The sequence below is a fragment of the Ovis canadensis genome, chromosome 12 (assembly GCF_042477335.2).
Source record: "Ovis canadensis isolate MfBH-ARS-UI-01 breed Bighorn chromosome 12, ARS-UI_OviCan_v2, whole genome shotgun sequence".
Lineage (NCBI taxonomy): Eukaryota > Metazoa > Chordata > Mammalia > Artiodactyla > Bovidae > Ovis > Ovis canadensis.
In genome coordinates, this window is record NC_091256.1 from 89751631 (window position 1) to 89773577 (window position 21947).

The 21947-nt window shown below is 49.5% G+C and overlaps 1 protein-coding gene across 8 annotated transcripts in view; it reads left to right on the plus strand.

Moving 5' to 3' along the window:
• The window catches only part of NR5A2 (nuclear receptor subfamily 5 group A member 2), a 128129-nt gene that overhangs the window by 58110 nt on the left and 48072 nt on the right, over positions 1 to 21947 (plus strand). For all 8 annotated transcript variants that reach the window (XM_069544345.1, XM_069544350.1, XM_069544353.1 and 5 more), the window contains one exon: positions 18720 to 18839. In XM_069544345.1, coding sequence (XP_069400446.1) covers positions 18720 to 18839 — 120 coding nt within the window. The remainder of the gene's footprint in view (positions 1 to 18719; positions 18840 to 21947) is intronic.

Consider the following 21947-nt stretch of genomic DNA (forward strand, 5'->3'; position numbering starts at 1 on the left):
TGGAGTCAGACTTGCCCCAGATCCTAGGTCTGGCCTTTGTGGTCACATGCTCTCAGGAAAGGAACTTAACTTTAGTGTCCTTGTCTGTGAAAGAGGCATTGTGTACTGTTGATGTGGTAATTTTAAATAAAGTGAGATCATATTTGCACAGCACACTGTGCAAGAACCCGGATGCATGGAGATGGAATGGTCTCCATCCTCAGACGGGAGAGCACATGAGTGAGTGTAAGGTGTGAGGACCAGTGCTATTTGGGAGGTGGGGGGAGAGGACCAGTGTAGTCTGGAGTAGGGGAGAGGAGAGAAGGCTGTTCCCCAGCAAGAACTACATCTCCAGGGCTCTGCAGTAGAGAGATCCCTGGTGTAGTCCGGCAACCAGAAGGCGTGTTTATTTGTATGCATTTCGTATCTCTTCTTTAGTTGCCCAGACCTTTACAAGACAATTCTCTCGCGTCTGGATGGCTCTCTCTGCATCTCTTGGGTCTGATGGAAGGCCTGCTGTCTCTGGTCCTCAGAAGGATGGAGGGAGGGGAGGGAAGCTGTGAGGCCATCAGCCTGTCCAGCTCCGCGGTCAAGAGACAAATGCTGGAGGGAGGGAAAAGGCTGGCAGGAGCCAAGGATGACCCACTCCCCTGAGCTGCTCGGTCACTCTGTGCTCCCCCGTACTGTAGCACGTCAGACAGGCTGATTTATGCCGAATAATTATGTCTGTTATTAATGGAGGGGCAGGAGGGCGGGGAGAGAATGAGTTCCGGAAACTTTTTTAGAAATTAAAAAAAAAAACAAAACAAAACCCTTAGATAATTGCTTTACAATATGGCGAGTGCAATAATAGAGGTCCCCCGAGGAGAAGAAAGTCTCAGCACATGTGAGTCCCTTTTTTTGTCTGCAACCCTGACCTGGGTTAAAACCGGGGACAGAGAAGCGAAGGGCAGGCAGGTTGCGGCTTCTGAAGAAGTCCAAGGGCTTGTGCAGGTGAGTTCTTTCTTAGCCCTGGCCTCCCTGCCCTGATTTAGCTACAGGTATTATCCATAGATGCACACACCTGCCCATCCACACACTCACACACTCAGAAGCTCTCCGCCGTGCCTTTAGCTCGGTGCCCCCTTCCTGCTGTGGAGCCGAGGGCCCCTTCTCAGCTGTCTTTCCGCTGCCCTGTCTCCCACGTTCTCTTACCCTTGTTAGACGTCTCATTGCCCGGCAGTTTTTCCAGCTTTCCCTCCACCAGGTTCCCTCACCCGCCAGGCAGTTGCAAGGCTCCACTTCTCAACAAAGCCCATCTCCCAACCAGCCTCCGTTCCCATCAGGGTCCCCGCACCCTGGGCCCGCCCCGCAGGGAGACACTCATGTGTCTCAGAGCCTCCGGCGCCCTTGGCCGTGTTGCCTCCGGCCTGTGCCTGCTCTCCCTCTTGCGCCCCTGAGGCTCCCCTGCAGCGACTCCTGATGTTCCCTCCCCGGCTCCCCTGCCTTGACCCGCCCCAAAACAGTGTTTTCCTCTCCCTGTCACACTGTGCGACCTTGGAGATGCGGCCCACAAACCTTCTCCCCGAGACTCCTCTGTTTCCGGACACACGGACTCATCACCGACATCAGCGCCCAGAGGCTTCCTGGGGTCACAGCCCCTCCAGCTCGTTTCCTGGGTTGTTTCATCAACGCCGCTCTCAGCTGCCCACGGCGTGTGCAGAACAAGCTACGGCTCCCCAGCAGGCATCTCATCACCCCTGCCTGTTCACGTCCCTCCCCGACTCCAGACACATGGCACTGCTCACACGCAGCCACTGCTGTGCTGGGCCCACGTGGGCAGCCCTTCACTGCGTTCATCAGAAGCCGCTGCGCTCAACTCCAGACCCAGGAAGCTTCCGCAGTGGCTCGGGGTGGAATTAGCTTCCCCCTGTCCTCTGCAACTGCGGTTTCCCGCTTGTTCTTTTTCAGCTGATCTGTCTGTATATTCCCACACCGCCACCACCAGACTCAAAGCCACTGCGGGGCCCAGTGTAAGTGCAGTCACAGAGATCTCTGAAACTGGGTGCCAGGCTCTGGGGCCCGTGAGGCTCTCCGCTTCTTTCCCCGGGCGCGCTTACTTGTATGTCTGTCTCTGCGTCTTGTCCGCACCCCTGCTTTGTCACTCTGGAGGATCCTCCCACAAACCCGAGCAGAGTTTTGAACTCACTGCGTAGCAAGGTTCATTTGTCAGAAATTCACCCATGTTCATATGAAAATGCCATACTGATTTAAAGCAGGGGTCTCAAACTTTTTTTAAAAAAATGTTTTTTTGGCTGTGACATGCAGTATGTGGGATCGAAGCTCCCTGACCAGGGATTGAATGCAAACCTCTCGCGTTAGAAGCACTGGGTCTTGACCATCGAACACCCCCAGGGACATCTGGTCCCAAAGGTCTCCACCATTTTGATCACAGGACCCTTTGTGCTCTTGAAAATGACCGAGGACTCCAAGACCTTTAGTTCATGTGAGTCTTAACTCTCAATGTTAATGTCTTTGGAGTTAGAACTGAGAAACGGTTAAAGCACAAGAATTCACCAGCCCACATGCCACTTAGCAGGAGAGTGATGTCATCTCATCCTGGGGCCTCAGCACAGTCCTGAGAGGCAGAGGGTCAAAGGGCGAGTCTCATCCGAGCGCAAACAGGAAGACCTTCTGACCGCACTTGTAAGCCGGCGGTTTAGGGTATCCCTCCTGTGGGTATGTCCTCTCTCAAGGGAACTAAAGCATGATGCCAGCTGAATGCACTTCTCAAACCAGAATTTCCGCATCAGCCAGTCAGTGGAGACCCCAGGGAATGAAATCTTCCCAGCTGCAGTGCTTGTGAAGTCGCTGTTGTGGAGTCACAGGGCACGCAGTCCCCTGCTGTGGTCAGCCCCAGCCTCCCCAGCACACGCCCACTCACCTGGACCATGACCCCTGGTGAGGGGCGGCCGGGCACCACGATGCTCCCTTGCTGAGGTCGAGATCCTCTGGGTTTGTGCATCAGCTACAATTTCTGTCTGGTGGCCCCCAGGACAGGGAAGAAAGTGAGCGGAGGGACCCCATCCAGAGGAAAGCTTGGACTTGGTGCTTTGGTTTTCATTTTGGGTTGAACTCTTGGGTGGTGGTAACGACTGATCTGAGGATGCAGGACTGTGCCTGACTTTTGTAGAAAGACGCACCATGGTGTCCTCTAAACATGGCGAGTATTTACTGAGCCCAAGCCTTGCCCGAAATTCTAGGCATGTGCTAGCTTGGTGAACTCCCACCACAAGTTCAAAGTGTCAGCATTTATTAGAATCTGTTGGGAGCTGGGGAGGGGCTAGGGGTAAGTCAGGAGCTTGGGATAAAATACATAGAGTACTTTTGTAAGACGGATCACCAACAAGGACCTACTGTGCAGCACAGGGAACTCTGCTCAGTATTCTGTGATAACCCATGTGAGAAAAGAATCTGATAAAGGATGAATATATGTGTGTGTGTGACTGAGTCACCTTGCTGTACGTCTGAAGCTAACACAACATTGTAAATCACCTATACTCCAATAAAATTGTTTAAAAAAGGAATTTGATGGACGCTGGAAGGCTCAGGAAGTTAAGTCTTTGCCCAGCCCTCCTCTGTGGGCCGCTGGTGGAATCTGGCTTTGCATCAGCCCTGACCGACTGCAAAGCTCTCACCCCTTGCCATCGGGTATATTTCCTTATACTGTATTTGTGGGCCCAAAACGTTGGTTTGTGAGTGTGTGTGTGTTAGGCTGTGTGTGCACACGCATTCACACTTGGAGAGGGGGTTGTCTGTTTCCTGGAAATCTGCAAAACTTTTTATTCAAGAGGTGGTGATTCCATCAGCACTGCCTCAGTCAGCCTGTTAGACGTGCTGCAGAGCCTGGTGAATCAGAGCCTGTGTCTTAAGAGCCCTGCTAACTAGGGGTGCCTTGGCGTTTGAGACACACAGGTGCTGCGTCTCCTGACCTCCAGAATGAGGATGACGTGAGGCCACTAGGGGGGCTTCCTGCTTAGACATCTAGGAGCTTCAGTGAAAAAATGGAGAAAGGGGTGCTTCTTAGGAGAACATGCTTTGAAAGCATGCATGTACGCTGTCTCGTCCGTAATCTCAGACAACCTGGACGAATTCCTCAAGGCCTAGTCTGTGCAGAGGATGCACCGTAATTTCTCACGGTCATCTTTGAGGTCTGCCTGCAGTGTGCTTGATTAAAAGCCGGCAAAGACGGAAGGGCCCCCTTGAAGAATGTGGTTTGTGGTGGAGTCTAATTTGCACCACCGGGCAAAGGTCATGGAGAGGAGCTCGTTAATGCAGTCGGGCCGGGACGAGATCCATCTCCATACTTCACCGTATTGATCTGGGCTCGTGGGCGTGCCCCTCCTTGAACTGATCAGCTCACGGGTTGTGTGGATGGCCAGCTTTCCGAGCTAAGGATCCTAGCAGGCCAAAAGGTGGATGGGCGAACACCCTCGTTTTTAGGTTTTCCATTGGGTGCCTGGGGACTCGTTTTTTATTTACTCAGAAAAAAAAAAAAAAAAAAAGTAAGAGATGGGTTGCTTTTCTACTGTGAGGAGTTGTTTCTCTCCTGCAGTCTCTCTAAATCACGTGAGCCCAAAGGAGAGATTAGATGCATTTGAATATAGACAGATGGTTTGCTTTCAATCATAATGTGGATGTGAACAAACACAGCTCGTTTCTTCATTAAATGATGCCTGCTCAGCATGGTCATTAGGACCCAGGAGTCACCCCATCGTGTTTCTTTTTGTCAAAAGTCACTGCCACCCCTGTGTTCCTGTCGCCCTCTAATTGCTGGAGCACTGAGGAAGCACTGGCTTGGTGGATCCAGCTCGTAAAACATTTATGTGACCTTTGTGTACGTCTTCCTGGAAGTAACGGGCCATGGGAATTCTAGAAGTGCAGTAGCAAACATTTCCTTTTTCTTCTGAGTGTAGATTCCAGATTCAAGCTGGACGGGAACACGCTCAGCACTCTGCTAAGCCTCAGCCTTGGTTTCCAAGAGACTCGCCCCGCCCCCAGGCCCCCTTACACCATCCTCGGGGTGACAGCCCCCTGAGAAGTTCCCCGGTCACCCGTGAACCCCTCCTCGCCCCAGCCCAGCGCCGAGCTCAGCAAGCAGCAGTCACCTTCTCCTAGACTCCATTTTGCTCATTTTCTAGCCAAATTTTGCTTTGGGAAAGAGAGTTAAGCCTATATCTGAGGCAAGTAGACGGGTCAGATTTTTGTAACATGAAAATTACACCTCATTCTTGGCTAGGGATTTCTGAAAGGGACGTCTGTGAAATACCACTTTGAAACGGGTTTTTGTGTTGAAGCTTCTTCACAGGCCAAGTCTCCTGTTCAGGCTTCTGTGAGATTCCCGTCTAAGGCACGTTCCCAACCCCACCTTTGTGAAGGCAGGCGGTCACCAGAAGGAACACTCTGCTCTGTGTTTTAATGTTTTATTTTAATTACTTTACAGCACCGTGTTGGTTTCTGCCATACATCACCACGAATCAGCCACAGGCACCCACAGGTCCCCTCTCTCTTAAACCCCCTTCCCCGTCCCTCCCCTCAAGGGTGGCACACAGCGCTGGCTTCGTGTTCCCTCTGTGCATGTGAGCCAAGTCGCGTCAGTCCTGTCCAGCTCTTTGGGACCCTATGGACTGTAGCCCGCCAGGCTCCTTTACCTGCATCGTACGGCAGGTTCCCACGGGCTCTCTGTTTTACGTATGGTAATGTATAAGTTTCCATTACTGGAGTAAGCACAGGCAGTGTCTCAGATCATCCCAGCTTCTCCTCCCTCTCTGTGTCTGCATCTCCATTGCTGGCCTGTAGAAAGGTTCATCAGTACCAGCTTTCTAGATTCCAGGAGTGCATGCATGCTAAGCCGCTTCAGTTCTGTCCAACTCTGCGACTCTGTGGACTGTCGCCCACCAGGCTCCTCTGCCCATGGGATTCTCCAGGCAAGAATCCTGGAGTGGGTTGCCATGCCGTCCTCCAGGGGATCTTCCCCCACCCCCCCCCCAGGGGTGGAACCTGAATCTCTGTGTCTCCTGCACTGGCAGGCGGATTCTTTACTACTGCGTCACCTGGGAAGCCCTCTAGACTCCATAGATACATGCAAATAAGCAGTATTGGTCTTTCTCCTGCTGACTTGCTTCACTTTGTTTATTGGTGTTTGAGCTCCTTCTGAGCAGTTGAAAGAGCGAGGAGACCCCAGGGTGCTCCATCTGATCGTCCCGTCCCTTCTGCAGTTCAGACAGGGCTGAGTCGGGCCCCGGGGCGCTGGGATGGGGATGGGCCTGCCCACCGTGTGGCCTGACTGGGTCCTGTGTCGGTGAAGCTTCTGAGCCCTCTAGCCGAGGAGTGAGTTAGGATTGTTCGGTATCTTCTAGGTTCTGAATCATAGTCAAGGAAAACTTGTTAAATTTTTTTTGCAGGGAAAAGTCCTAATTGGTCATAAAGACATAATGGGAAAAGTCCTGCATGTCACAGCTGGAAGGCCTATGCTTTCTATTAATAACTCGTGAGCAGTGGCCAACATCGCTAAGACAGGCCAGAGGAATGGGAAACGTGTTGTAGGGCCCCCCTCCTGACACAGGTGCAGAGAGCTCTTGATGCTGCTGCTAAAAATCTCACTTCTGTGAATTTAATTCCAAATACCATTACTGTGCAGCTTCGTAGGATGTCTTCCCCTTTTAACTAAAAAAATGTTCGAAACCAGTGCGGATCCGACATTGGGAAACAGTGTTTAAATGATGCTGATGTCCTTCATGGTTACTCTGGGCCCTTCAGGGGGTTGAGGAGTCCTGGGCCCTCCTCCCCCACCAAGCTGCAGGACGGAGTTTCGTGGTGACTCAGCCTGCCTTCGGGTCCTCTGGGGGCTGAGGCTGGACCACGCAGGGGCTACCGGGCCTTTCAGTGGTGGCCCCGAGGTACTGGGAAGCCGGTGCGTCACTGCAAAGGCGCAGGCTGAGAGGTTGGAGGGAGGTGAGCCCCGGTGCTGCCCCGGGGACACAGCCCGGAAAGGTGGTCCCCACAGACAGCTGGCTGGGGCCACTCACTCTGTCTTGACCCAGGGGACACATCCTCTGAGGTCAGATGGGGGCTGCTAGGGGAAAGGGGTCAAATTAAGTTCTTATTTGCCTGAGTGTCTGAAGAGGAAAACACGGGTAACGGTTGGGTCGCTCCCCCGTGCCCGACTCCTAACCGCAGCGCGCCAGACTCCCCTGTCCACTGTCTCCTGGAGTTTGCTCCACTTCATGGCCGTTGAGTCGATGATGTCAGACCGTAATTTGTGGATTTTCGAAAACGTGAAGAGAGGACGCTCTTTTTTCCCCTCGGCCCCTTTTTCCTCTTGGGTCTACTTCACCCAGAAGAACCACACCCTTATTTCCACTGGGGGCACAGGACAGACACGCCTTGGGATTAAGGAAATGCCAGGCCTTAGCTCTCCTTCCATTCACGTTACCTTCATAGTCTTTCCATGGAAATAAGAAAGAACTCCTGTCTAGATTTTATGTCCAGATAAAAACTCCAGGCTTCTGTCATTGGGTGACTGTTTTTGTATGTTTCCAAAGGGCTTTTTTTTTCTTCTTAAATCAGCCTTTTTTTACATCTGAAATAGAGAAATTATGTTACCTTTAGTGTATTTCCCTGCAGGAAATAAATTGAGGCAATTTATATTCTAAAAAATAATAAAAACTTTTAGAGAAAAAGACTCGCTTTTAAGTCCTGTATGAAGAAGGCTCAGTCACAGGGCGCTGTGCTAGGATTCGGAACGCCTGGGTTCCCATCCCATTTCTGGCCCCCGAGTCAGCTTCTATGAACCGCAGCCCACCTGGACAGAGTTTCCCTGCTCTGTAAAAATGAAGTCTTTGAACTAAAGGGCCCTTTCGGTGCTGGTCAAGTAAGCATTAACTAAGCAAAGGAAAAGTGATTTACCTCAAAATAATCATCCCACACTTTGGGGCTCACCCTTTGACTCCTGGAGTTTTGTTTTGTTTTTAACTGTTTATTTTGTATGAGGGCCTAGCTGATTAACAATGCTGTGTTAGTTTCAGGGGAACAGCAAGGAACTCAGCCACATCACTACATTTGTATCAATCTCTCCAAAACTCCCCTCCCACCCAGGCTGCCACATGGCGCTGAGCAGAATTCCCTGTGCCAGTCAGTAGGACCTCGTTGGTTGTCCAGTGTAAATGCAGCAGTGTGTCCATGTCCATCCCAAACTCCCTGAGCTATCCCTACCCCCTACCCCCGCTCCTTCCCTCTGGCAACCATAACTTCATTTAGGTCTGTGAGTCTGTGTGTTCCAAGTAAGTTCCTTTCAGATTCCACATATAAGGAGTGTCGGGATGTCTCTCCTTCCCTGTCTGACTTGCTTCACTCAGCATGACCATCTCTAGGTCCATCCACGTTGCTGCAAGTGACATTATTTCATCCTCTTTAATTTCTCAGTAGCGTTCAGTGGAGCTGAATGCTCGCTGTATGCACGCACCACGTCTTCTCTCCCCACCCCTCTGTCGACGGAAGTTTAGGTGTCTTCCGTGTCCAGGCTGTTGTGAACAGTGCTGCAGATAACGCTGGAGTGCATGTACCCTTTTGGACCATGTTTTGCTGTGGATATATGTCCAGGACTGGGGTGGCAGGACCCTACGGTAGCTCTACTTTTAGTTTTTTGAGGACCCTCCGTACCATTCTCCATAGTGGCTGTACCGATCTACATTCCCACCAGCAGTGTAGGAGGAATCTTAAGAAAGGCTGCAAATGAACTTATCTACAAAACAGAAATAGAGTTACAGACGTAGACTCTTGAGGGCTATCTTTAGTGGTTACCAGCGCTCTGACATATTTCTGGGCGCCTCTGAAGGCACAGGTTCACATACCTCAGCCCTGCCACCTTAAGAGGGGAGCTCAATCATGGGAAGGGAGCAGATCCTCCTGTCTCACTGGGGAACTGGGTGGAGGGATTCTCCCAGCAGCCTTTGTGCCCAGTGAATTCCTATCATGGTCCCCAGGGACCTCTCCTTTGCCTCTGCCTTAATTTCAATTGTATTTTTGGTGAGTGATATTTAGGCCACTTGGGTTCTTTCCTCCTTTCTTTGGCGAAAAGCCTGATTGAAGCAGCCAGCCAAAAAAGGACCCAAGGTCATTTTTTAACTCTAAGAACTTTTTTTTTTCCCTTCTGACTTTGAAACGCAGTCTACAGAGGGGAAGCTGCATCCCCAGACCTGAAGGGTGTCACAGAGCTTGCATCTTTCTTCCCCACCTGGTGTCCCAAGAACTGCAGCAGGGAGTCCATTTCATGGGGCGCAGGGCAGCCAAAACCTTCCCTCACTTATGCCTAAACCGCTGCTGTCCAGACAGTGAGCCACTGATTCCCCAGGATTCTCGGCTGGTGTCGTTATTGTCTCTAAGGCGGTGTCTGGGAAATGAAGATTACAATCTTAATCTTGTTGCCCTATCCTGAAAATGACCGTCGAATTCACAGATGCCTTCCGGCCTTTCCAACCAGGCTTACAGGGCTTTGTCCTCATGGCTGGACCATCCGCCTGGTCGGACATGTGAGAAACGTTACCCTAATTGTACAAGAGGAGACTTCTAAACGAGACAGGAAACAGGCAGTGGTCATAAATGAAACAATACCTGCTAGCAGAAAGCACTGGAAAATACTTCACATTAATCTGCTTTAAAAGATTTCTCATTCATCAACATTTCCCATCACCTGAAACTTTTCCTTCGTACTTCATTTAACACCTCTTATATTTAGCCTTCCTTTATTTCGTTAGATTGAGATTTACCTACTGTTAGCCTGCAGTGTGCCAGCCGCCCAGCTGGGCACACTTGTGTTTCATCTCATTTAACAAAAACAGTGGCTTGTGAGAACAGTTGAGGTTGAAGGAATCTGAATTCTTTGCCCAAAGTTACATGGTAAGGAACCCAGGAGCAAGGCAGGAACCCAGGATTCTGAGCTTTAAAGCCCAAATGTTCCCTTCACAATGTCACATGGTCCTGAACCAGGCGATAAATGGGCTTCCCTTGTGGCTCAGCTGGTAAGGAATCTGCCTGCATTGTGGGAGACCTGGGTTCCATCCCTGGTTTGGGAAGATCCCCTGGAGATGGGGAAGGCTAACCCACTGCAGTATTCCGGCCTGGAGAATTCCATGGACAAAGTCCATGGGGTTGCAGAGTCGGACACTACTGAGCGACTTTCACTTTGACTTTCCCTCCTTTTCCGGAGTGTCCCAGTTTATCTTTGGAAGTCAAGCCATCAGAAAGTCATGTTCTAGCATCAGATTGACACAGCTCCCCCTTGACGTCGCCAGCAGCTTTACTGGCAGCTTCACTGACTGAAGCCCAGTGCTGTCTGTGGCCGGGATGCTGTCCTTGCCTGGCTTGCATGCCATCGAGAGTCCTCCTGTGAAGACGCACACGAGACTTCTCTCTGGAGCCCAGCACTAGGGAAGCCGTGCCGGGTGGCGTGTGTCCGCAGTCCGAGTCAGGGTGCCGCTCGGGTGACAGGACCCCACTGTGGCCCCTCCCTGCCCGGGACAGCCCTTGTGGTTTGGGGACCGACGCTGTCCTTGGCTTCGACTTCTCCTCCCTCTCTTTTCCCTTAGTCTTCACTTTTTCATTTCTGTCCTCGTCCGTCTTTTACACTTAGAAACTGCTTCAGAAGTCTTTAAGGTTGTTGCGTTTTATTTTTTTGTTTATTTTGCTTTATTTTATATTGGGTAGAAGGAATGGCGACCTGCTCCAGGACTCTTGCCTGGAAAATCCCGTGGACAGAGGAGCCTGGCGTGCTGCAGTCCAGGGGGTCGCAAAGAATCAGACGTGACTGAGCACAACAACACAGTTGATTTATAATTTTGTGTTAGTTTCAGGGGTGCCGAAAAATGCGTTCAGTTCAGTTCAGTGGCTCAGTCGTGTCCGACCCTTTGCGACCCCACGGACTGCAGCTCTCCAGGTCTAACTGTCCATCACCAACTCCTGGAGTTCACTCAGACTCTTGTCCGTTGAGTTACCATTCTGTTTGAAAGAAATGGCTAGACTGTATTATGTTGTCTGTTGATGAATAGATCTCAAGTGATACTTCACGCTCACATACATTATGCATCTTTTCCCTCCAAACCTCACATATGTCTCTCACTCACTACCTCGTACGTACACAGATAAAAAGGTGGCACTGAGTATCTGGTGTTAGCACATCTTTCAGTAAAAGAATTTTCCCTGGCAGTCCAGTGGTTAAGACTGCGCCGTCCAGTGCAGCCGCTGTGGGTTCAATCCTGGGTTAGGGTGCTAAGATCGGGCATCTCTTGTGGCCAAAATCAAAGCATAGAACAGAAGAAATATTGTAACAAATTCAATGAAGTCTTTAAAAATGTAATCTTTTAAAAAGATTACAAAGAAAAAAAAAGTATTGACTTCAGCATTCCTGAGAATTAATGTGTACCAGGAACCTGAATACTTTTGATAAATGAAGCAATTTCAGAAGCATCTGCCTTTGAAGTGAATTTTGTTTGTTTGTTTGGATGGAAAGCGTGCAGCAGAAGTCGCAGGATCCCTCATTTCCAAACCGAGGATTTGCTGAGCCTGTTCTGCTGGCTCGAGATGGCTGCAGGCGCCACGTCTTGGATCCGGGGCTCAGGGTGGTCCCCTTAAGGGTTCTGGAGGCCTCGGGCCCCTGATGCATCTCCTGCCCCTGGATTGAGACGTTCGAGATGTAGATCGAGGGCTGGTCTGCTGAATCTTCTACCTCCTTCCTCTGCTGACAGCTTGCACATTCGTTTCCCAGCTCTTCCCCCCCAGCGTGTGGAGGTGGCCCATGTCCCCAGAGGTCGAGGCTGCCAGCTGTTGGGCAGCCACTCGACCCCTCAGTTCCTGGATGGCACGGCCAGTGGGCACACTCGTCAGTGGTGCCCATTCCCCAAGCCCTGGTCAGGGAGGTCTGCTTTGGGAGAGGTCCTCGGAGGGGAACCTAGGGAGTGTGGAAGAGTTGTGTCTGAAGGAATAGCCTGACTGCAATAGACTGTTCTAGTGACTGTGTATGTGATGAACTGAGGGCTTCCCAGGTGGCTCAGACAGTAAGGAATCTGTCTGCAATGCGGGAGACCCAGGTCTGATCCCTGGGTTGGAAAGATCTGGAGAAGGAAATGGCAACCCCGTGCCAGGATTCTTGCCTGGAAAATTCCACGAAGAGAAGAGCCTGGCAGGCTGCAGTCCACAGGGCTGCAGAGAGTTGGACAGGACTCACCGACCAACACCTTTCATGTGATGAATTACTTGACAGAGAAGCTCGGGGACTCCCCTGGGTCCTGATTTCCATGCCTTGGTCGGGACCTGCATGGAAGGGACTTGAGGGGAGTGGAAGCGAGAGGCAGATACCCCGCGGTCAAACCCTCCTGCCTCCTGCTTCCCTCTCCGGGAAGAGAGTTTCGACCCCAAGGGGAGAAAAAAATCCTTCGTTGCTTTGCTGGAGAAACGTAGAAAGGGGCAGAAGAGCTGAGGCCCGGGGCTGTGTCGCCAGGTAAGCCCTTGTGCTGTGCGCCCGCGGCCACTCGATCAGCAAGCACACCGGAGAGTGACTTCAGTTGTCCTCCGAGAGAGGAGGAACTTCTGCTCATAAATCTGTTGGGTTTTGCAACAATTGACAGGGGAGCCTGACTGGCTGTTACTGCTCTTGTAGGACATTGTTGTTAGTGCCTGTTTAATCATTGTTAATGTGAAATCATTTTTTCTTGGACTTTGTAGCAGTTTATTATAGAGGTTGCAGAGAACCATCAGTGTTCTTTATAAAGACAGTAAAGGGGTCGAGTAGTTGTGTGTGTGTCTTGCCCAAAGCAGGTTCTCATTAAGAGTTGCTAAGTTGGTGCTGATTTGTTGGGGGGTTGATTTTCCTTTCCCTGCTTCTGAATATTTCTTTATAAATGTCATCATTGTCACGAATGGAAGTCCACCTTCTGCGATTTTTTTCTTTTGTCCAGAAATAATAGCTGGATGTTATTAATAATGATTCTGAAAAATCTTTTTTTTAAGATAATAAGTGGTTTATTATTGACTTAATATATATAATAATTGAAAGTCGCTCAGTCATGTCCAACTCTTCGTGACTCCATGGACTATACAGTCCATAGAATTCTCCAGGCCAGAATACTGGAGTGGGTAGCCTTTCCCTTCTCTAGGGGATCTTCCCAACCCAGGGATCGAACCCAGGTCTCCCGCACTGCAGGCGAATTCTTTACCAGCTGAGCCACCAGGGAAGCCCAATATAAATAATAAGTGGTTTATTATTGACTTATATAGCAGAAAATAGGTTAAGACATGTTGCAGTCATCGTAATGAACTTTTTAACTTTTTATTTTGTATTGGCGTACAGCAGTGTTATGAGAGTTTCAGGTGGACAGCAGAGCAACTCAAGCCCACACACATGTACCCGTTCTTCCCCAGACTCCCCTCCCATCCAGGCTGCCACCTGACACTGGGCAGAGCTCCCTGTGCCCTGCAGGAGGCCCTTGTTGGTTGGTTATCCATTTTAAATATAGCGGTGTATACGCGTCATCTTTAGAACCGTCACACTACTTCTTAAATATTTTGTTCCTTAGACTCATCACACTGCTTATTAAATATTTTGTTCCGAGTTGTTTTAATAGAATCTACTGAGAAAACAGAAGGCATACTATTAAATGATCCTACAACATTAAGACCTGCTTAAACACACTGTTCTCCTAAGCTTCCCGAGCCCCTGGGAGTCCCCCCAAGAAAGAAGCAGGGTTGGGTTTGGGGGAGAATGGATACATGTGTGTGCATGGCTGAGCCCCTTCGGAACTCACCTGAAGCTATCATAGTATTGTTAAGCGGCTCTGCCCCAGTACAAAATAAAGAGTTTGAATTAAAAGAGAAGGAAGCAGGGTGAAGCGGCCCCAGCGTCTGGTACACATGGGGCTGTAATAACAGACGGACCCTTCCCATGCTTCTTGCAGTGTGACTTTCTTGAAGGCAGGGTGTGACCTGGTCACCTCCGTTTGTCCCCCGAGTCTCTAGTACGAGGCCTGGTACGCACCAGCTTTAATGATCAGAAATGGGAAATGGGTTTTCGTCTACTTTCAGTTACCGACCCACGTCAGTTGAACGTTTTCCTAAAAATGCCTTGCTTGAAGCTGCTCCGCAGCGACTCACGACGCCGATTTTCAAATAAAGACCCCTGGGGGAGGAAGCGTGGACTCACAGTTCTGTGGCCAGACGGTGAGAAGATAAAGGGGGAGGGGGCATCAGAGAGGCTCTGATAAGTTCCGTGTGGGCTTGAGAAAGATCCACACATTTTTCTTCTTCTAATTGTTTGCCAGCCTCACTGCGCTTATGAGAAAGCACAGGTTTCTAATGATTAACCTCCTGGGTTGTGGGGAGGGGTGCGGGCAACCCCGTGAGGCCTGCGCTTGTTCACACGGTCGTCTATAATGTCAGCCTGAGTCGTTGGCCGCGGAGCAGCCAGGCTTCTGAGACAAGCCCTCCCTTTTATTACAGCTGATAGCGCAGGATTGTGTGGAGTGGCATTGCCAGCTAGGGAGAGGCTCTGATGTGTCCTGGAAGTTATAGTCCGTTCGTCCACCCGAAAGCGTTAACAGCGTGAATACCCAGAGAACTGACTCGAAAGGAGGAGACAGTTCTTCTCCTTCCCACCCCACCCCCCCTCCACTGTATCACCTGTAAGCTTGTTTTCTAAAGAGAAGTTATCTTTGGAATTGCCACCATCTCTTATCTGGAGATAAAGAAGGAGTTGGTCGTCGTATTTGCCTTGTCCTTTCATTCAAAGAGCTGTGTACAAACTAGGACACGCAAAGCCCAGGGAAGCTGCATACTCACCAATTTCAAGGTAACGTAAAATATCATATAATCAATTATGGAAATACTGAAATGGGGTGTCAGCCTGGAAAGCCTCCTCAGAGAGCCTTAAAACAAGGGATCAGTTGCCTGAGAGGGGTGTTAAAATTACAATTAGTCAAGAAGTCTTTACCGAGCGCCAGCTGTGGGTCCAGACCCGCCAGCCCGCGTGTGGGGTCATCTGAGTGTTCGAGGGCCCTGCCCTCCACGGGCCCCTGAGTAGTGGCTCTGTCTGTTGTCAAGTGCCAGGGACACAGGCCGCAGGCAGGCACTTACGGGAGTGAAAGTACCTCCATCAGTCACGTGTTCCTCCGTTTATCTCACGAGCGTTTCTGCCGAAGCGGCGCAGGGACCCCCAAGAGCTGCTGCTTCTGGGCACCCCCGGCTAAAAAGCAGGGAGACAGGTAAACAAGCACAGCACTTGGTGGAATCAGAAGAAATGACGGCATGAACGGCACCAAGTACAAAGCCGAAGATGAGGACCAGCATGAGAGATCAGCGTGCTCAGCTTCACTCGTTGCTGCAGCTCCCAAGCAAGCTGTGCTTAGTTGCTCAGTTGTTTCTGACTCTTTGCAGCCCCATGGACTGTAGCCCTGCAGGCTCCTCTGTCCACGGGATTTTCCAGGCAAGAATACTGGAGTGGGTTGCCATTTCCTCCTCCAGGTCCGAAGAAGCTGAGGACCCAGGAAATAGATTTCCAAAGCCAGTCTGTCTCCTTCCTGCCTCTGGATGTGGGCAGGGGTGGACGTGAAGACAATCCCACGGCTTCTAGTGCGAGCTGTGTTCAGAGACCTGCCAGGTGGGTTTGCATCAGCTGCTGTCCCAGCCCAACCTGTACTCAGAGCGCCCAAGGTTTCCTGTGAAGCAGGGTCTGAGCTTCTGCTCTCACGAGCCCACGCACCAGTGTTGCTGAGCGTTCTCCCCGCAGAGGAGTCATTGCCACAAGTGGGGGCCTGCTTCTGCCTCGTTCACCATTACAGCCCAGACGTGACACTTACTCCCAACCAGCAAGTGGCTCTTCACATCTGTTTATTCAAGGAGTGCAATCCTCTTGGTCAGAGCTGACTCACTAGCTCAGATCATTTCTGATGGAGATGTTTCTGGGTCTGTTTTCCTGATCACAAAGTAGCCTCAATCTCTGCAGCTGCCTTTTTCCTTCTAAACAGGGTCAGTGTGGTCTTCCAGATGGGAGCCTCGTGTTTGACACTGTTTCTTCATTAATGTACTGTCTCACACTTTATTCACTCCATCCTCGTGACAAGAGCTATCTCGTGTATTTTTAGGTGAGAAGATAAGGGTGAGAGAACTAAGTGGCTTGGCCAAGCGCTTGGAGCTGGAAAGCGCACAGTTGTGCCCGGAATCCTTGATTTAGTCTAAGTTCAGGGCTGGCTTGACCACATTCACCGTTTCCTAGACTCGCAGAAGTAGTCAGTTCTTTGGAAGGAATGATGCTAAAGCTGAAGCTCCGGTACTTTGGCCACCTCATGCGAAGAGTTGACTCATTGGAAAAGACTCTGATGCTGGGAGGGATTGGGGGCAGGAGGAGAAGGGGAAGACAGAGGATGAGATGGCTGGATGGCATCACTGACTCGATGGACGTGAGTTTGGGTGAACTCCGGGAGTTGGTGATGGACAGGGAGGCCTGGCGTGCTGCGATTCATGGGGTCGCAAAGAGTCGGACACGCCTGAGCGACTGAACTGAACTGAAGCTTATATCATCGGATAAGACCCTAATGCTGGGAAGCTTTGAAGGCAGGAGGAGAAGAGGGCGACAGAGGAGGACGAAATGGTTGGATGGTATCACCAGCTCAATGGACATGAGTTTGTGCAAACTCCGGGAGTTTGTGAAGGACAGGGAGGCCTGGCGTGCTGCAGTCCGTGCGATTGCAAAGAGTCAGACAAGACTTAGAGAGTGAACAACGGCAAGCTCGTATCACTGCTAATGTGTGAGTGAAAACTTCCTAAGAACCCCCAACTATCCAAATCTCATTGAATACGCACTTAAAAATGAGTTTGTTAAAAGTGAGTTAAATTAATTTGAAAAAAAAAAAAGGTTTAGAAAATTCTAGCACTTTTTAAAAAAAATTGAGTGTGGTTGATTTTCAATGTTGTATTTAGTTCCAGGTGCATAGCAAACTGACACAGCTGCATACACTGATATATTTTCCAGATATTTTCCATTATAGGTTGTTAAAGATATTGAATATCGTTCTCTGTGTTGCGCAGTAAATCCTTGTTGCTTATTTATTCTGTATGTGGTTTAGTTGCTAAGTCGTGGCCGACTCTTGCAACTCCACGGACAGAGGAGCCAGGCAAGAATACTGGAGTGGCTTGTCATTTTCTTCTCCAGGGGTTCTTTCGAACCCGGGTCTCCTGCATTGCAGGCAGATTCTTTACCAACTGAGCTACGAAGGAAGCCCAGCCCCTCTGTGTAGTCGTGTGTAATATTAATCCCAAACTCCTCATTTATTCCTCCACCCCTCCCATTTTAGCTGTTAGACCACATCTGAGTGTCAGGTGTTACCTATGTAAAAGCATGATGTATCGACATTCAGGCCCAGTCAGATCTTTGGCTGGTCACAGTTGCAAAATGAAGAGAAGCTGTTACAAATAGCCCTGGCAATGGATCCGTGTGCCCTCCACGTCTGACGGTGGATATGTGACTTGTGCCTGAATAGGTGTGTGAAGAACGCGGTCCCCTGGGAGGGGGGTGGCGTGTGGCTGCAGCAGCACTCACTGTGACTCAGCCCCCTGCACTTCACCCCCCGCTGCTGGCGTGGGAGGGAGGTGCTGTTCTCGGCCCGTGTTTCAGATGCCGAAACTGAAGTGGAGGTAGTTTGTGGGAGGATTGGCCAAATCTTAGAGCAAGTGCAGGTGAGCATCAAGACTGGGCTTGGTGATCGGTCCAGTCAAGGTCTAGCGTGATGTGGACTAGCTGAGACTGAGGACAACGGCCCTGGGCCTCTAAATTCAAAAGTCACTTGAACTGTTGTGCTGATTGCTTTTCATATAAATCCTCACGGTTTGGCAGCTTGCCAGTGTGTATGTGTGTGCTCGGCCACTCACTTGTGGCCGACTCTCTGAGGCCCCAGGGACTGGGGCCCAGCAGGCTTCTCTGTCCATGGAATTCTCCAGGCAAGAATCCTGGAGTGGGTTGCCATTCCCTTCTCTAGGGGATCTTCCCCGCCGAGGGATCAAACCTGCCCTGTAGCAGATTCTTTACCACTGAGCCACCTGGCAATTCCTGACTTGCTAATATCCAAATACTGTTTCAGCTTGGGCCCAGTGTATTAGCCTCTGGACAGGTATACAAGCCTGGGCTATGGGAGTCATTCTTCTTCTTTTCTTTCGTATCTTATTCTTATTTTGGCTGTGCTGGGTCTTCACTGTGATGTGCAGGCTTTCTCCCCAAGGCATATGGATCTTAGTTTCTGGATCAGGGATGGAACCCAACTTGCCTGCATTGGAAGGCAGAGTCTTAACCGCTGGACTGCCAGGGAAGTCCCTATCCGGGGTCATTCTAGTGGGGTCCGCTGAGGACTATCTGAGGCGCCTGTCCCTCCCACGAGCAAACGCTAATAGATGTACTCGTGACAAGTAGACCCATCTGATGGAGTACCTTTTCCTAGCAGCTCATTGATTACAGATACTTTGCTTAAGTATTTCTCTGTGACCTGAAATGTATTTGTCCAAATGCAAAGAATGACTTTCAGGAGGGAGGGTGTGAATTCATCTGGTGACCGTTGGTGGTTTTCCAGGCTAATATGGTAGGTTCTCTTGTGGGGGAGAAAAAAAAACATGCAAAATAAAAAATAGTAGTGAGTTACAGAGTCATTTTTTTTCCATTTCTTTTACAGGTGGATGACCAAATGAAGCTGCTTCAGAACTGCTGGAGTGAGCTCTTAATTCTCGACCACATTTACCGACAAGTGGTTCACGGAAAGGAGGGCTCCATCTTCCTGGTTACTGGGCAACAAGTGAGTGTAGACGCCAGAAGGAAAAAAGAAGTGTCTTTTTATTAAGCATGTGCAGGATGGCAGGGATTCAACTAGGTCAGAAGCTCTTTTTCACTTTGAAAGGGGTATATATTGGCTGCATATAATTTAGAGACGCTGACTCGGGGCGCCCAGTTCCTGCTCGGATGGTTACAGTGAAACTTGTCCCAGACCGCCCACCCCTGCCGGCCTGCTGGGGTTGCCAGTGGTGCTTTGAAGGGTGAAAACAATTGCTGAGTCAGGATTAATGGTTGGTACCTTGGGTTTCTTCCCCAAGCTTCTGCATGAATCTATCACACTTGTTTGTTAGCTATTAAAAAAAAAAAAACACACACACACACACTTGGAAATGATGAAATCTTGGTATTTTGGAGTCATGTTGGTGGAAGAGAGTGATTCAGATACAGTATGTCGATCTTCTGTATCTTTGGCCTGAGGGCAAGCGAGAAAGAAAGGCAGTGTTCATTTTCAAGAGTCGGTCACTGTTTCCCACCCCCCCCCCCACTCCACCTTTATTTTTTTCTTCTTTTTAATCGGTGTGTAACTGCTTTACACTCCTGTGTTAGCTTCTTCTGTATAGGGAAGTGAGTCCGCTGTGTGTGCGTATCCACCCCCCTCGTAGGTGCCCCCGCACCCCGCCATGGGGCCGGCCCACCCCTCTCGGTCGTCACGGGCGCCGAGCTGAGCCCCCTGAGCTCTGCAGCTGCTTCCCATTAGCCATCCGTTTTGCACAGGTGGGTGTGTGCATGTCAGTCCTACTCGCTCGGTTCGTCCCCCTCTCCCCTAGCCAGTCATTATCGAAAAGTAAGATGGAAATAGGAAGTCGCCGTGAGCTCCTGCTCCTTTATGAATGAGTATTTGTTTGGTCCACAAGTATCCTGCAGGGTCCCTCGGTCACTGTCCTGTGGCTTTGCATATATTAGTGACCAAAACAGCAAAGTACTCAAACGATAAAGGGGCTTAACGCTTTAGCAGGAGGAGCTGACAGTAATCAATAATCCTAATAAATGTGAAAAGTCAAAGTGCTATTGAGTAAAAAGAAAAAAAGGGGACTGCCGTGTAAGGGGATCGGCGTCCTTCCCTGGTGTGCTGCTGTGCGACCCGTGGTTTGCAGTGTTAACGGGACAGGTTGGCTGAGCCTTATTCAGAAGGTGAGATTTGAGCAAAGCCTTGAGGGAAGAAAGACACCTGGCCTTCTGGACACCTGGGAGGAGAGAAAGTCTGCCTAGTGAACCTGATTCCAGGTTTACCGGGTTCTGGCCTGTCCCTCCTGGTTCTTGAACTCCGTTTTCTGTTCTCTGTGGGTTATTGAAATGGATGGGAGGGATGCAGAGACCCAATTAGTCCGGGAGGCTGTTCCAGGCTTATATTGAAGGTTGCTGCAGGCCTCAGGACTCAGGCACCGTGATCTTTTACATCCAACCATAAATGTTTATGTGCTGTGAAAGCCCGGCAGTGCATATTTGAAAGTGAAAGGCTGTTTCCACATCATTTGCTGAATTATAGATAAATCACGTGTTCCTAATCAAGTTAAAGGCAAGCACTGTCTCAGAGTTTTTGCAGATCGGATCAGCCACCATCACTGCCTGGCCCCTGCTTCCTGCATGGCTCCTGAGAAAAAGGCTTTCTAGAATCAAGCCTCAGTGGGCTTGACTTCGTGATCTTTTGAATTTCCGTTGAGCATTTCCAGCCTGTGACCCGGGTCTTTGGAAGAAGTGTACCCATTTTCACAGCCTCATCACAGCCTGCCTCCCAGCCCCCTCCCTCCCGGGCCCCACGGGAGCTCCATTAGAAGAACAAGACTCAGCCCACAAATTAATTTGATTTTGTCCTTCCGAGTTCCAGAAATCAAATGGGTTTGTGCCGTTCTTTCTCAGAGCACTTCCATTCCTGCTCTTAGAAATGCTCCTCATTTCACGTTTCATTTTGCGCTAAGTGCTGACCCTGGGTAAAGGCAATTACCATGTAAAAAGTAGAGAAAGTGCCCTCTTCCTCCGATTTTCCAAACCAAGAATGGTCAAGGAGTGGCTGGCGTTTCTCGTGTTCAGGATCAATTATTGCTGCTTCGTGTTTTGCCATCACAAGGGAACTTCTTACTTAACCCTGAAGTTAGCGATTTTAATGCTGTCTTTTCTTCTGGCTTCTCTAAGGGTACACTAAATAACCTTTTTAAGCCAAAAGGAAAAAAGTGATTGTCAGTAACATTAAGCATCGCCAAGTCAATTCTATACATCAGTATTTAGCATCTTGTCACTGTGATAAGAATCCATTTCTTTTCCGTATTTTTAAGCTACATGCACACAAAACATATGGCTGAAAGTGCATATATGAAATAGCAACCGAGGATTTTGAAGTGGTGCTGCTTTTAGTGTTTACATATTGTTGCTAATGAACAGCCGCTGTAACATTTTCCTATGGGAAGGGCCTGCTGGCACCTTTTTCATTATCTTCTGTTATTGCATGTCGTATTAAAAAGACAGGCGTCTTCCAGCATACAAGTCATCAAAAATTTCAGCTATCAGAACGGAAAGCAATTTAGCTAAAACTGTTGCTCCCTTTATGATGAGCGAAATTTATCCAAAGGGGACATCCACTTATAGTATTTCTTCAATATCTCCCTTGAATTTAATGGCACAAAGATTCCGGGTAAGGGAGTAATAAATTAATTTTACTAAGTACATAAAAGACAAGGCCAGCTGCTCCTGCGGTGAGTGCAAACTCCACATTCGACAATGAAAATATAATTATGTTTGTAATAAAATGTAAAGAAGTTGCAGATCTGGGCGCTGTTTCAGGAATAAATCACTGCTCCTCCTTCAGAGCCGTGTGATTTGATAAATTATCCTTGAAGGAGAGGTTATCAGAGCCCCCACTTGATGAGCATATTTGAGCTCGAGCATTAGCCTGTATATAAATATATAGCGATAAAGTTGCTGGTGTGCCAATTGATTTCCCGAAGTCCACCTCACTACAGAGTTTCGTGAAACCATTTCAGTCCCTTTCTCTTAGAATGTGTTTATGTTTCCAAGTATGAAATTCTGACAGTTGAACTTATTTCAGACCTATCTGATCTATATACACCTCCCAAGT